The sequence below is a fragment of the Amblyomma maculatum genome, chromosome 9 (genome assembly GCF_055883805.1).
Source record: "Amblyomma maculatum isolate TAMU_Amacu chromosome 9, ASM5588380v1, whole genome shotgun sequence".
Classification (NCBI taxonomy): Eukaryota; Metazoa; Arthropoda; class Arachnida; order Ixodida; family Ixodidae; genus Amblyomma; species Amblyomma maculatum.
The window spans coordinates 28,724,843-28,740,624 of record NC_139352.1 but is presented as its reverse complement, the minus strand read 5'-3'; the positions used below and the strand labels follow the sequence as shown (position 1 = coordinate 28,740,624).

At 45.0% G+C, this 15,782-nt stretch overlaps 1 protein-coding gene across 1 annotated transcript in view; it reads left to right on the top strand.

Annotated features, from left to right (window-relative positions):
* The window catches only part of LOC146178707 (multidrug resistance-associated protein 1-like), a 100,495-nt gene that overhangs the window by 65,607 nt on the left and 19,106 nt on the right, over positions 1-15,782 (top strand). Inside the window, exons 17-19 of the mRNA XM_084579791.1 lie at positions 3,917-4,095; positions 10,151-10,226; positions 13,825-14,032. Of these exons, the coding sequence (XP_084435917.1) occupies positions 3,917-4,095; positions 10,151-10,226; positions 13,825-14,032 (463 nt within the window). The remainder of the gene's footprint in view (positions 1-3,916; positions 4,096-10,150; positions 10,227-13,824; positions 14,033-15,782) is intronic.

Sequence of the window (15,782 nt, the reverse complement as noted above, 5' to 3'; positions counted from 1 at the left end):
GCAGCACGTGTTACCTATGGTATTAAAAAAGCGGAGAAACCTTTACCACCAACAATGCAAGACGCAGGTTTTGAAGTGAAATTCCCGTTATCCAAGTGAAGTTGAAAGCTGGCTGATGCATAGGTTCTGGCATCTCCATGTGTGATAAGCGTCTATAATTTCTCAGACGAGCTAGTCACGGTTTAAATAAAACGAACGATTGGTCTTGCCAACATAGTTTAGTTCTTTCGCTCTTTCTTTCTCTCTCCTTTTTGTTCCCTGTTGTGTACGTGTAGAGCAAACCTAGCTTAGTCATGAGGTGCAGTGCATGCAGGACAAACGGGGAGATGTGATGCACTAACGCGCGCTAAGCGCTAATATTCTCTGAACAACCAACCTGACAATGTTTTTGAATGCCGCGATGCGCCCAAAGGACAAAAGAAGGAGTAAAATAAACAACAGTTTTGGTTTCTTTTGTGGGGTTTAACGTCCCAAAGCGACTCGGGCTATGAGAGATGACGCCGTACAGGACTTCGAAAACTTTGACTATTTGGGGTCCTTTAACGTGCACTGACATCGCGGAGCACACAGACGCCTAGAGAAGAAACGGATTTTTTTGTATGTACAGTACGTCTGTATTTTCGTGAACGACCGTCATGTGATACTGAAGAATGGTGGAGAAGCGCAGGTTTTAAGGAAAATTATGTATTAAAAGTCCCCTGTATGGATCACTGCCTTGTGGCGGAGGGTCTTGCGAAACTTAATGAAGTCGTGAGCTCTGCTGTGTAGGGCCACCCAAGATAGACAGGTCACGGCAGAGAGTTTTGACAAAATGTGATTTACTGGAGAAGGTAATGGCAACCCACTCTAGTATTTCCTGCCAAGAAAACCCCGTGGCCAGTCACAATAGCATTAATGATATAGCGCCGGAAGATGAGCCCCCCAGGTTGTTACTGGGGATGAACAAAGGGCGATTCCTAGTACCTCCAGGACGAGTGAAGCGGCTGGGCTAAAGCCAAAAGGACGCTCAGTTGTGGATGCGTCAGGAAGGGACCGGAACGTCCGATGTTGCAAGGATGCGTAGATCACAGCAGATTGTGGCAAGCTCTCCAAGAGATGGGAGTTCCAATTCACCTCACCTGTCTCCTCAGGAACCTGTATTAAGGGCAAGAGGCCACACTGAGAACTGGGCATGGTCTTACTGATTGGTTTCCGATTGAGAAAGGAGCGAGACAAGGCTGCATACTGTCGCCCCGCCTATTTAACCTATATGCAGAGTGCATCATGAGAAAGGCCGGTCTCGACGAGTCTTCAGCTGGAGTGAAGATTGCTAGAAAACGTATCAACAACCACCTTAGATATGCGGATGATACCACTTTAATGGCAGAAAGTCAAGTGGAACTCAAGAGACCTGTGATGCGCGTAGAAGAGAGTGAGAATTTTGGGCTTAAACTGAACGTTAAAAGACAAAGATCATGGCATCTCACCCTATCAAGTCCTGGAGCATCAAGGGACAAGAAGTGGAAGCTGTGACAGATTTTCTCTTCTTGGGCTCCAAGATTACCTCGGAAGGAGACTGTAGCCATGAAATTAGGAGACGCCTGCTTCTGGGAAAGAGAGCCATGGTTAGCCTTGAACGCCTAGGAAAGATCAGAGGCATTAGTCTGCCAACCAAGATCCGTATAACTCGTGCTATGGTCTTTCTAGTTGTGATGTATGGATGCGAGACTTGGACTGTGAAGAAGGCTGACCGCCGAAGAATTGACGCGTTTGAATTGTGGTGCTGGCGGAGACTCTTGAGAGTTCATTGGACAGAAGATCAGATCAGAAGATCAAATCAGTCGATATTGTCGACCATAAACCCTCACTGCTCATTGGAGGGTCAAATTCTAAAGTTAAAGCTCAGCTACTTTGGTCATCTGATGAGAAGAGAGGAGTCGCTGGAGAACGATTTGATGTTGGGAACGGTTGAGGGTCGCCGGAGAAGGGGTAGGCAGCGAACGCGATGGTTAGATGGCATCCTTAAGGCGCTGCAAATGAAGTTATATGATGTTAGGAAGATAGTGAGAGACCGGAAAGCGTGGCCTGACATGGCTCATAGGGTCACGAATAGTCGGACACGACTGAACGACTGAACTGAACTAATGTATTAAAAGTATTATTTCGCCCATTATAAAATGCAAAGGTAACAACTAGCATATCCGGAGGTCTCCCCAAGGGTGCCTGTGAAATTTTTTCTAACAACGCTCTTTTGTTGTCAGCCGCGTTTCCTGTCGGTTGTTTCTGGCACTCTTTACTCGAATATTGCTGCGCACCGAAAGATTCGGCCATTCCCTTGAATAATTGAACAAGAATAATTTACAGGTTTCCACAGCAATACCTATACCTAAGTGTTAAAACAGACGCCTGAGAAATCTGAGATTGCAGACATTTTGACCTTTTGATCCAGGAAGGAGGCATATCACAAATGGAATTGTCAAAGTCTATGTATGAGCCAGTCCTAAAATGCAACAGCAGATTGTAAAATTGATATCTTAGCCACCGGATCGCATTTTCCTCTGGAAAGGGTTGTTTTTGCACTTGAACGGTGAATGTGGCACGCTCAGCATTGTGAGTCATTTCACCCTTCGACCCGGCCTCCGATGAAACCTGTTCTCCTCATTAAATCCCAGTTGGGAGTTAGAGCTCCCGTACTTCACCCGGTTCGTCTTATACCTTCCTTTCGCGCTGTACTTCGTGAATGGCGCTCCCCTTTGTAATACCTGAACTACCCCGTACCTCCTTCACCAAGATGTTACGTGGGGGGAGGGGGGGGGGGGGTAATTCAGTTTGAGGTCGCAGAGAGTGGAGACGGGAGACAAGGTTTTCACACAACAGGCCTCTCCTGCAGGCACCAGTCGACACTGCTCGAATTTCGTCGTCGTCTTCGCCAAAAACTCCCGAGATTCTTCTTTTTCTTTCTTATGCGCATATCAGCGCATGCATCGCCTAACGTAACAATATTAAGGTGGAAAACATTTACTAAACACGGGTTTGTGGCAGAAGGCTAGTGGCAGCTCCAGGTAGCTTGCGCGATGTCTTAATTCCCCATTGTATCAATCCCTGAGTCCTGCTTCCTTGCCTTCGCGGCTACGCCGCCGCTACAATATCAAGAAAGACGGCTGGAATGAATAGAAAAAATGAAGTGTTTAATACGGAATTCATTTGGCACAAATTAGTTAGAACGCATAAATTACAGCAATGCATAATCATTTCCTGTCGAGCAGTAATGTACAAAGCACCCTCAGAAAACGGTGGTCTTTTTGTTCTGCTCATTTATTAAAGCCTTTCACAAATTACAATATGACATACGGCTTGTATAAGCTCTTTGCCAGACACCCAGAACCATGTCGTGAAAAGAATGATATTGTACTTATAAGAATTACTTCTCATATTTTGTTATCATACTGTCCCGCTTAAGACCTACGCCTTAATCACACTACGTTCAACAAGCTTTTGTTTTTTGGCTTTTTTTACTTTTTACAAACTTTTTTAAGCACCAAATCATATTCGCAACATTGCACCGAGCACACCTAAGAACGAATCAAGGGTACCTAATCAGGAATCCGTAAGTGAAGAAGACGCTCAAATTTCTAGGTATTGGACGCCTCTCGGTCTAGTTGCCAAAATGCCTTAAAGAAGGGAGCACGTAATTCAATCTAGCATCTTGGGTTAAATTATATCCTAATTGTTCTATAAGGCCGGCGAGGCCGCTCGCAGAGCAGATCTAAATGGAAAATTCAGCCTCGCAAGTCCATATTTGTAAGTGAGGCCAGCAACGGAGGAACCATTCGGAGTCGATATTCTAAACTAGAGTGAACGTTCTGTAAAATTTGCGAGGCTTTCTAAATTTCCGCCACCAAATGAAACAACAAAAAAAAAAACGTTTTGCGCACAGACGCGGCTCCTGGTCACAAATCAAGGTTACCTGCTCCAGAATGCGGACCAGCTCTACCTAATGTGCGGCAAGACCGGAGTCTCGTACAGCCGTTCGTCTGAGCTGCTCAAGGACGGCAGGGCGCCGGCTACACTTAGACTGGGGCTGTCAGAGATCACAGCCCTTGAAAACGAGAAAACGTGAGTGAGGCACTGCTGTTCAGAGGCTACCATATGGAGCTCCTACTGACTTTACAATAATGTGACATAAATTTAGAAAACTTCGCATCCACACAAAGAACGAAGAGGCGGTATTCTGTGGAAACGTAAGGGGAGCAGCGCTAAAACATATTTTATCACGAACTTAGCATGTCTCTTCGTGCAATGACAATCTTTTTTCAATCTATTCCGCAGAACACCGCTCAACTACACCTTGTAAAGGTAAACATGTGACGCTATTCCGCTCTGTAAACAGATTTGTGCCGCTTCATACTGCTAAAGAGGATATTAAGAATAAAACAAGAGCTAGTTGGTTAAACGTTTTGAATGAAACTGTTTTACTGGATTCTGAGCACGTGGAATAGACAAAGAGCAGTGCAAACAAAGCTAGATCGAACCTGAACTGTTGGTTCCATCGGTTTGCTACATTTTTTGTACACTTCTGATATTGTGATGACAAAGTGAATTCAGCACTTGTTCAAAGCATTACCGTCTTTTTGTTTCTGTCCACGTACTTCATGAAGCACTTAATGCATAAATCGTGGGTATCAGTCGGTGCACTGTGAGTGTGTCTCACACTATTAGCATAACCAACGTGCATTATAAATCACTTTGCTAAAGCTAGCATCAAAGCCCGCCTTTATTATTCAATCCTACTAAATTTTCAATAGCAAATCAGCTCTCTGTTGTGTTGCTGTATGTGTTCAGTCAGTTTAGCTGTAATCGTTTAATGGGGCGCCAGGTCGTCTTGGCGGACAGCATTCTTATCTTTATTCCTGTGTAGTTGAAGCCTCGAGATTAGATACTATCTTTGATGTCCAATATTTTTTTCGCACAACGGTGGCGGCAGTCGCGTCCACAGAGACATCGATATTATTCCAAATGACACAATTTATTGGGAGGGTTTGTGTCTATGACTAACTGTAAAACTTGGTGATACAACTCTAAAACAAGCATTTTCGGCGGTCGTCAATGAACAGAATTCATTGGGTTCTCGGCCGCGCTGAGTTTAGAGCTGAGAAAAGATAATCAAAATAATTCAGAATGTTCTAAACAAACCGAGATAACTATAAACGCTGTTCTGTGTGACAGCTAACATGCGAGATAAATCTGGTCGTATCTTACGTTACAAAAAAGCGGCATAAGTCATGCAGCGCTGCTGTGAGCTTCAAAAAACAAGCAGCACCGGCATTAGCAGGATTACTTTCCTTTCCGGCAAGCATCGACTTAATCCAATGAAGCAAAAAGGAAATGGCCACAAATTGGTGCAGAGAATAAAAGTATCTGTGTACTCCCTTATGACGAATCTACTCCACCTGGGGGATTTTCCTAAATATTCGACCAACACATTTCTCACATCGAGACATTGGTCAATTCGCTCTCGCCCTACCATTTGTTCTGCTGATCGTTCTGGTTAACTCAGCTGGTAGAGCAATTGGCCGGCAAGGCGGTGGTCACGGGTTTGATCCTCGGATCACGACGAATTTTTCTTTAACTACGAAGTTTCTGAGAAAGCTGGTGGACGGCAATACGTGCTTGCTCCCGTACCACAAATCTCGTCCATCTTCGGGGTTTTCCCTAAGTATTCGGCTAAAATGTGGCTAATATTTACAAAATAGAAGTAACCTTTGTCTCTGTATGCTTTTCAAATGTTACAAGTGCAAATATTACATTCGCATAACCTTTCAGTTATGGGCATACATTGTGTGCAAATGTGCAGGTCTATAGAAAATACAGTGGCAAGAATGTATACACTCTAAACACTAATAAGCCCATAATGGACTTCAAAGGGAGTAGCGTGTCCTCCAGCGCACTCCCTATTAAAGCCAAGGGCATGCTGTCCGATCCCTGGGGCAGATTTGTATCAATGGACATATGAAAGCCAATTCTCTGTAAAGTATACGCGAATTTCTACCAGTTACGAGGATTTTAAATAAGGTTTCTGTGTCTTGTAATTGCTAAAGTCAAAACTTCTGTTGCAGTTATTAAAAGGTTCCTCTCATTGCTAGTGACTAAAAAAATATTATTAATGAAGGGAATAATAGGCTTCTATGCCAAATATAGCGTTCCGCACGGTTATATGTTAAAATCCACCTAAGGTTTTTATAGAGAATACCGTGCCCCTACAAGGGACTTCGCTAGAGCACATTCTACTCTTCTTTTTTTACTTCTTTGTATGCTTTTTTGTGTTTATAATGCGAGGAGAGCTTTGGGAGAGAAGGAAAATGTTTTGGGACAGCTAGTTCTCATCAAAATGAGATGAAAAGGGGAACTTTAAAACTCCAAATTAAGAAAGATATGTAAACTATAACGAGCAAATGTTACATCCCATCAAAATAATATGCGGAAAGTATATGTACGAAAGTTTCTAGAATGTATAAACACGAAGCTAAAAGAATAAATTATAACTTGAAGAATAGTAGCTCGGACGGCTAGCCTCGAATTGTTTCAAAGCAGCGATAAAGAGTGCCCATTTTTAGAACAAGCACAGTGCTTTGAAAACAAGACACATAATATACTGAGCAAAATTATATTGGATGTAAGTGTGAGTTATTAAACGGAAGAATGCATGCACGAGAGCACTAATTCCGTACAACTCGCAAAAAAACCGCTATCGCGAGAAAGCTTGCACGATGAGGGAAGGGGTCGGTGCGGCCCCCATGCATGCGCGACATTTCGCTACAATCATTCTTGCCAAAGTACAGAAACATGTGCAGGATATGCAACATGAAGCTCAAAGTTAGCAAATGGGCGTTGTCAGTCATCGTTTTTACACAGCGAAAAGCTCTAATGAGGCGACAGCCTTAATAGGCTGTGTTGTGTCAGCAAACTCCGTCCTCCAAATGTCATCAAAACTTGTCACAGGATATGACGTCATCACTTGGTGATGTCACATAGCCATTTTTTATTATTGGTATCGACTAATGATTATAAAATTTGCGATAACATTGTTAGTGATAACCAAACTACTGATGGAGAATTACTGATACGTGGTTAGTGATAATAAAATAACTCTAAGATAATTAGTGATGTGGGGCTAGTGATAATTACTTAGTGATAGGTTTTTGTAGTAAAGACGTACCAGCAGCGCTAATGCGGTCGCATTCTCCCAATGTAGTCTCTTCAGTAATCTAAGTTTTTAGGAAGCTCACCAATGCAGGAAGTTCGGCCTCGTTAGAGCGGCGCTCGTGTTGCCGCTTGGTGCGTCTTAGCCAACGTACACCGAATTGTAAAAGAAAGATCGGCCTGATGTCAGAAGCCAAGTCCTTCATGCAGGTGTGCGCGGCTTCCCCTCGCAGGCCGCTGCTCCCCGCTGCCTGCGCTTAAGGGCCACTGTCCACGCTCCGGTCGAAAATATTTTCTTTCCCGGTGACTGTGGGGCTTCGCCCCCAGAAAACAAGTCCGAAAAATGTTTTTGAAAAGAGTATTTATTAACTCAGTTAAAGCCACCGCAATCACCCTATTTTGTCTTGTTTTTCTTTTCCCGTTCCCTCGCATATGTTTTCCACTCTCCTGCCCTGTCATCTAGCCTCCGCAAGCCAAATTCCCCTTCGTCCTCCGCGTTTGGCGGGAGCTGGGGCGTGGCACTGCGCGCGCGAGAGAACGAAACGCGCAAGGGAGCACGAGCCACTGTATTCATTGCATTCAGTCCGGTAGTGGGGAGGGAAAGGCGCCCAGCGACCGGCGGACACAATTAGTCGTGTAGGCCCATCCTTCACCCGTAAGCCTGCGAGACGGACCAATGGATGCCGTTGCCTTCTGACGTAAGCCTAGGGGCCTGGCGGGCCAGCGTAGAGAACGAGGAAGCTGGTTTCCCGAAGGGGAGGATGAGAGAGCTTTGATTTGTATTTTCGCTGCTTTGCGGCGCGCGTATCGCTGTAGCATTTTCTACACACTATTTTCGGTACCTGATCGAAGCATTGGGCTCCTTTGCTTAAAAAGTCATACCCTGGACAGTGGCCCTTTAAGGTGCTTCCATTGTAGCGCAAGCCGCCATGGTAGCTCGTCCCTACTCTGAACGGAAGCGCTGTAATCTAGGCATACTGGTCAGTGTTTCGCCACAGCTCCTGGCATCCACTTTGGCGGATATTAACTCCCCTGACCAGCTACCCCTGCTTGCCAAGTCCTCCTCACCACTGCGCGTACAGTTCAGTGGCACAGCGCCTGCCGTCTTCCAAGCGGCTGCTTTTGACTCATTTGTTCTTGTTAAATGACTAATTAGCCTATGTAGTTTTCCCTCATCTTATAGTAGCCTATAAGGTGGATTTATTGAAGGCGACAGAGTACAGCAGGGAGCATAATGCTCAAGAAGAAGAAAGAGTTAGGACAAATAAGATTGATACGTCTTCTGTTACTTCAGTTCAGTTCAGTTCAGTCGTTCAGTCGTGTCCGACTCTTCGTGACCCTATGGACCATTTCACGCCACGCTTTCCAGTCTCTCACTATCTTCCTAACATCACATATCTTCATCTGCAGTGCCTCGAGGATGCCATCTAACCATCGCGTTCGCTGCCTACCCCTTCTCCGGCGACCGTCAACCTTTCCCAACATCAAATCTTTCTCCAGCGACTCCTCTCTTCTCATCAGATGACCAAAGTAGCTGAGTTTTAACTTTAGAATTTGACCCTCCAATGAGCAGTCAGGGTTTATGGTCGACAATGTCGACTGATTTGATCTTCTGGCAGTCCAAGGAACTCTCAAGAGTCTTCGCCAGCACCACAATTCAAACGCGTCAATTCTTCGGCGGTCAGCCTTTTTCACAGTCCAACTCTCGCATCCATACATCACAACTGGAAAGACCATAGCACGAGTTATACGGATCTTGGTTGGCAGACTAATGTCTCTGCTCTTTACTAGGCGGTCAAGGCTAACCATTGCTCTCTTTCCCAGAAGCAGGCGTCTCCTAATTTCATGGCTGCAGTCTCCTTCCGAGGTAATCTTGGAGCCCAAGAAGAGAAAATCTGTCACAGCTTCCACTTCTTGTCCATTGATGCTCCAGGACTTGATAGGGCAAGACGCCATGATCTTTGTCTTTTTGATGTTCAGTTTAAGCCCAAACTTCTCACTCTCTTCTTGTACGCGCATCAGAAGTCTCTTGAGTTCCACTTCACTTTCTGCCATTAAAGTGGTATCATCCGCATATCTAAGGTTGTTGATACGTTTTCCAGCAATCTTCACTCCATATGAAGACTCGTCCAGACCGGCCTTCCTCATGATGCACTCTGCATATAGGTTAAATAGGCAGGGCGACAGTATTCAGCCTTGCTTCACTCCTTTCTCAATCGGAAACCAATCGGTAAGACCATGCCCAGTTCTGACTGTGGCCTCTTGTCCTTCATACAGGTTCCTGAGGAGACAGATGAGGTGAATTGGAACACCCATCTCTTGGAGAGCTTGCCACAATCTGCTGTGATCTACGCAGTCAAACGCTTTCGCATAATCAATAAAGCAGAAGTAGATGGGTTTCTGGAACTCTCTTGCTTTTTCCATGATCCGGCGGAGGTTGGCAATTTGGTCTCTAGTTCCTCTGCCCTTGCGAAACCCAGCTTGCACGTCCGGAAGCTCCAGATCCACATACTGCTGCAGCCTACGTTGGAGGATTTTCAACATCACCTTTCTAGCATGCGAAATAAGTGCGATCGTGCGGTAGTTGGAACAATCTTTGGCACTGCCTTTCTTTGGAATGGGGATGTAAACTGACCTCCTCCAATCCTGTGGCCACTGCAGAGTTGTCCAAATCTTCTGACATAATGTATGCAGAATGCTAACAGCGTCATGGTTGAGGTTTTGAAGCAACTCAGCTGGAATGCCATCACTTCCGCTGGCTTTCTTCTTAGCAAGACTGGCTAAGGCCCATTCAACTTCACTCTTCAGGATGCCCGGCTCGAGATCAGTAATCACAACCGTCTTATGTTGGGTTTGCACATTCGGGTCCTTCTTGTACAGTTCTTCTGTGTATTTCTGCCACCTCTTCTTTAACCTTCCAAAAAAACATCGCCGAAATGTGAGCAGGTCAAGCGTGTCTTCGTCTTTACAGCACAGAAGCCAGCGCTGGCAATGAAGACCAGTCTAAAGGAAAGATGATCAAGGAGGAGAAAAATGTGTCCACAAAGGTAAGAGTTTCGGCTATTTAGGCGTCCAAATATGAAAGTTAATTTTTATTCTCACTTGATTTTGCTCGCTAATGCTATCCTGCCTCGCTCAAAGTCCTGTCTATATCTTGTCAAAATCAACTCTCGCGCTTTCCTTCAATAGCTTGCCTTCACGACACATGTGAAAACATTCGGTCACCCTGTCTTAATTACATACTGCCCAAAACCAAAACAGTAATATATACTTAAATGGTCATCCAAAGCGCCAGGTACGCGAGAGACGGCAGCGGTGGCTTCGACGAGAAAGTCAACAGCGTCATTGTAACTGCGAACCGACTTCACTGGTCTGTGATGTCGCGTCCCTGGAAAGGAATCAGATTTTTACCTCAATGTCACAGGTCACGTGGCGGTTTATGAGGTTTAATATCAGCCTAAAATCGTAAATTACATGTCAGGAAATGAATGTAAAAGAATGTTCATTAGAAAATCGATTATTTATGGGAAACCGGCAGCTGACCTAAAGTTATTAGTGTCGAGAAGCAAGTTGTCTACCTCCTCACCATAGATAACCATGAATTCAACGAGCACATTAGTTTGTGGAAGCGCCAGATAAAAAAAGAAGCTAAGGAAAGGTTTACCACGACTAAACCTATGTAAACAAAGCAAAAGCTCGCGACTCCTCAGTGGATGTCTACGAACATCAAGAATATTACAGCCGGGTGTAATACGAATGTAACGAGGGCACATTGAAGGCGGAAGTTTTGCGTAGTAATTGACCACTGAGTAACATCGTTCAGAATCCACAAAAGACGCAGTTCATTTCAAGAACGCGATACCTAACTTATTAGACTGGTGTTTACACCTAGTCTTGTTTTCATATATGCGTTCTCTGTTTTCCTTTTTTTGCTTGATTTCGTTCCTTGTAGCCTATTGCACCTGCTTGCTTGCCTTTATTAGCTGTGTGATCTCTCAGTTTCTTTGATTTTGCTCTTTTTCTACCTAAATGTTATTTTGCTTACTATTCTCGTTGTTTACTCTTATTGAGGTAAATATTTGCTCCTCCCCTCTGAAATGTGTATGTATACATATCCTGAGGGTAAAATAAATACATAAATATTATTAACCCTGTATAGAGGGATAGCAACCTTCGGCTAACTGCCCTGGTAACTGGGCAGCGATGGCAGGAAATGGTAGGCAGGTAAATGTAGGCTGTGTGACATTTTGTCAGTTAATTTCGTATGTTTGTGGAACTATGTACCGGCACGAATGAAGCTTGCAGTGTGTGAAAATAAAATAGGTGGATGAAGCTGAAGAAGCAGCGGGCTGCGTGGCGGCCGTGCGCCGCCAGGCACGTTCAGACCATATAAAACACACACCTACTAAGCTACTTAAGGGCGTACTAATCCTTTCGCTTTAAAAAGATAACCACAAAAAGGGTTGTAATACGACACACTTTTAGTTTCTCAAAGGGCTTCAATTTCATGCACAGAGATCCCGCATCCTATTGTGTTCACATATCAATGTGTTCACTACATGGTGTTTAGCAATGCGTTCTCAAAAAATGTTCGAACATGAAAGATAATCAGTGATCTAAACCTAAACACTGCTGATAGCGAAAGAAGTCAAGCGCATCAGGGGTAGATTAGGAATTTTAGGATATAAGATGGCTGCAGCTGATGCTGGACAACTGGATATTGTTCGACAATAGGCACAGTACTAGTTGAGAGTGATTATGAATGCTGGGCAGCGGCGGAGAGCCAGCTGGGAGCCTTAAACGGAGAAATTATTTCAGAATATGGTGACCGCGGCAGGCGAAACACACCTGCGAGAGAGGTTTTCGTCCGGCACTCGGCGAAATCTGGCAGCCGGAGATGAGTGTGCCTTGCTCTCCTGTGTTCTATGAGTACAGGGTCAATCACACTTAGCGGAAACACTGCTACCCGTCTTGCTACAATATCCCTCAGCATGTGGCCAACTGATGCCGAGTGGTCAGAAAGCACCACATTGAATTAAATCTTGTGCACCACTGTATATTGATTCGTGGCCAGGTTAGATTTAAGGGTGCTCTGCAGGTGCATGGCCACGTACAGTCCTGGCCCCGCTAAATATGGCTGGCTGACCCTGTACATAATAAAGCCCAACTCTTAGGCGGCCGTTTCTGGCTTGAGGGGAATCACCGTCAGCGAAACATGTGCGCAACTGTATAGTGTGACTTATGCACCTAACCAATCGTATTTGGCGCTCGCCAACCTAGGATGCTATATTGTGCTTGGCCTCCCGCTACATGTTATGCTCATCCGGCATTGAAACGTCTCGGATAGCCTCGGATAGCAGCGTTGGAATAAAAAAAGACCGTTTAACGTTGTCGCGTCCTACACTTAAGGGCGACGTCGAATTGCACCGTTGTTATAGTGACCCGAATGGTCATTTTTTTGCGGTTGAAAAAGGCTAACCTTGGGCCAAAGATACTCTGCTTCGGTGGATCTTCCAAGGTTATAAACATTGCTGCCATTCCTGTAACTGAGAGCAGGTGTAAGCAAGGGATCGTGGCAGCATCATCATTGGAGACGGCGCGGTAGCCGTTGTTTTCCGCTGTGCCTCTTTCAACGTGAAGCAACCCTCTCGCACACACAGCTGACAGACCATGGATAATGCTGATGTATAGGTGACATGTATCTGCCTTTTGCACGGCATTATTGAGAACGACAAACTATAAATTTTGAGTCGTAAATTTGCACTTTTGCTGCGTTAATTAAAAAGAAAAAATCGAAATTCAGTGCATCCTAAATGCACAACTTCAGTGATATTTTAAAAAAAAACATTGAGGACAAATTTAAAAGTGTTTGTCATTCGTTTGGTGGGCACTCAGCGTTTATAAGCTGGCCGTGTACGAGGGCGGAGAGCTCGCGTCGTTAAATCTCGTCACATCGCTTTCGGTGCCGGGGCGTCCCGGTTCCTTTGCCCGCATGACAGCTTTCCGTTTTCGCGCAATGTCACCTCAAGGTCGCCAACAATGTCACTAAAAGCATTTCATGCCTAAAACAGACTTCTCTAGCGACATCAGGATCCTAAGGAATCTCTTAATTTGACTCGTCCTCCCCCTAAAATTGGAGCATAAGGGACCGCCAAAAAAGTAAAATAAAAACACAGCACCAGCGAGAACAGGTTGCGTCGCAGAACCGTCGTGAAGTGCCGCGTGTAACAAAACGCTCATTCGTTTTCGTTAATAATTTATGTCGCTGCTTAACCGGAAGCTGTAGGACTTTACTAGCTTTCCTTCGTAAAATTTCTCCCATTGCCCACTTGGTGACGCCGCCTAACCGGCTATACTGTACAATATGAAACCGTTACGTTGACAGAACGGCTGCATGCTTATCGCTACCTTTGCTGACAACGAGAACTTCACGTTTTCTGCGAATCAGATAGCTGCCTAGCATCTCACATTGTTGTGTACCGTAATCGTCCTGGTCTTGTATGGGTAAAATGCAGTTGACTGCAGGTGGAGCTGTAGAATGATCACGAAGTGGCGAGACATATTCCCTCGTTCCGGACGTATTTAGAAATACATATTTAGAAAGGCTGGAATGTGAAAGCCACGTGTTCACGTTTTGTTGCGTAGAGCACCGCGGAGGTGGTATGGGCCGCGATGAAGATGTGCGGCGTGTGGCTCTGGCCAGGCGTGCTCTGTCTGACAGCGAGCGCCGTTGCCGCTTCCTGGCAGCTGGTGTGGATTAAAGACTGGACCGACGCCAATAGCCCAGGAAGTGGCAGCAATCCGTACGACCCTCGCTGGATCCAGGGATTGATCGGTCTGTGCGTCGGCGCTGGTAAGGAACGCAACTTCATTGATGCCACGTAAAGTGCCCAGCGCAAGATTGCCGTGCATGTACAGTCGTGAGCAAAAGTGGTATACAGCACGCAGCCGGTGGCGGAGCTCCGGAAAACGGCATACAAACCCCGTCCAGCGACAGTGACAGGAACAGTGACCGCGACATATGCAGGTAGTTAAAATAGGCCACCGCTAGGATTGGCTCAATCCTAGACAGCTGTTGCTAGACGGCGTTCAAATGCAGGTTTTCCGAACTCCGCCACCCTCTGTGTTGCAGACCACATTTGCTCACGACTGTACTTTCCATGGTGCTGCCGTTCATCGCAACATCTTCCGAAACTGGTCTGCGCGCGCTCACTACTACTTGTAAGATCACTGTCATGCCGCTCGTGTTATTTCAGGTATTTCTTCGCAGTTGTGTACAGGATGACACCACTGAAGGTTGCAAGGCAGAAGAACATAATGTTATCAATTGTAGAAAGATTAGATACGCTCGGATTGAATCAGCTTTCGTTTGATTTGTGGGGTTTAACGTCCTAAAGCTATTCTGGCAATGAAACGTCGTAGTGGAGGGTCTCGAAAATTTCGACCATTTGGGACTCTTTAGCATGTGCTGATATCGCACACGGGCGCCTAGCTTTTCGCCTCCTTCTAAAAGCGGCCGCCAAGGCCGGGCCACAATCCCGCATCCTTAGGAACAGTAGTCGAGAGCCTTGACCACTGCACCACCACGCCGGGGTCAGATTGCGTTAGATGGTTCAATTAGGATCTTAAATGCCCTTCGAAATTACGAAAGATAAAAGTAAACCGGCGCCACGCTGAGAAAAGCCAAGGTCAGTAGCGATAAAATGAGTACCTGAAATTGCTAGTAAGCAATTGCTAAACCATCTTTTCCCGGTTATCAATTTGAGTTAAACGTTATTGTTTCCAAGAACACTATTCGATGCACCCAAATTGTTTTCCGTTATGTCTTCGTATGTTGTGAAATGTTTGCCTTTCTTTTTATGCACCGTGCGCCGTGCGAACATCAACGTAAAATTAATCTTTAGTAATCAGTCTTCCCGCTGCTGTTTCTCGATCAGCTACTAACATCTGCATAAAATTCTAGGTTGTATTTATAAAAGAACTAATTTTACGGAATCGTGCCCCAAAAATAGTAATGCTGCTGGGAAAGGGCACTCTGCTCCTGGCTAAAAATATTAAGTGCGGACAAAATAATACGGTGTTCCGAAGGGCCTTCTTGCGCCCTCAAAAGAGCATAAAAACGTCTGTGTGCCATGAAAAAAATTTTTGTGCGTGCTTTTTTTTTCAGCTAATATGCTAACGAGTGAGTGTTTTGAATCCGGTATTTAGCAACGTAAAGTGAAGGTGCAAAATTATTTGCAATTAATATGCTAATTCAATACATGTTATCCGACGAAAAGACCTTTCAGCTGATTCTTTTTGCCTCGGGGAAAGAAAACTGAAACACTGTAAAAAAAAAACAAACTACAGAAGAGGAGACACAGCTGTTTGAACTGTTGAACTTTGTTTACCTATGTTTCGACAAGTTGGCGTTTTTCAACTGCGCGAATTGGCAGTATCGTCAATGATTATGAGACCTCGTTCCTTAACTAATTTTTTCAGCACTTTATTACGGAGAAACAAATGCACAGGACATAATGCCAAAACGAGATCACTTCGGCACATCCCACCGTACGTGGTACATTCCTGCTATTATGATTAGTTATCGACAATAGAGAACTGCA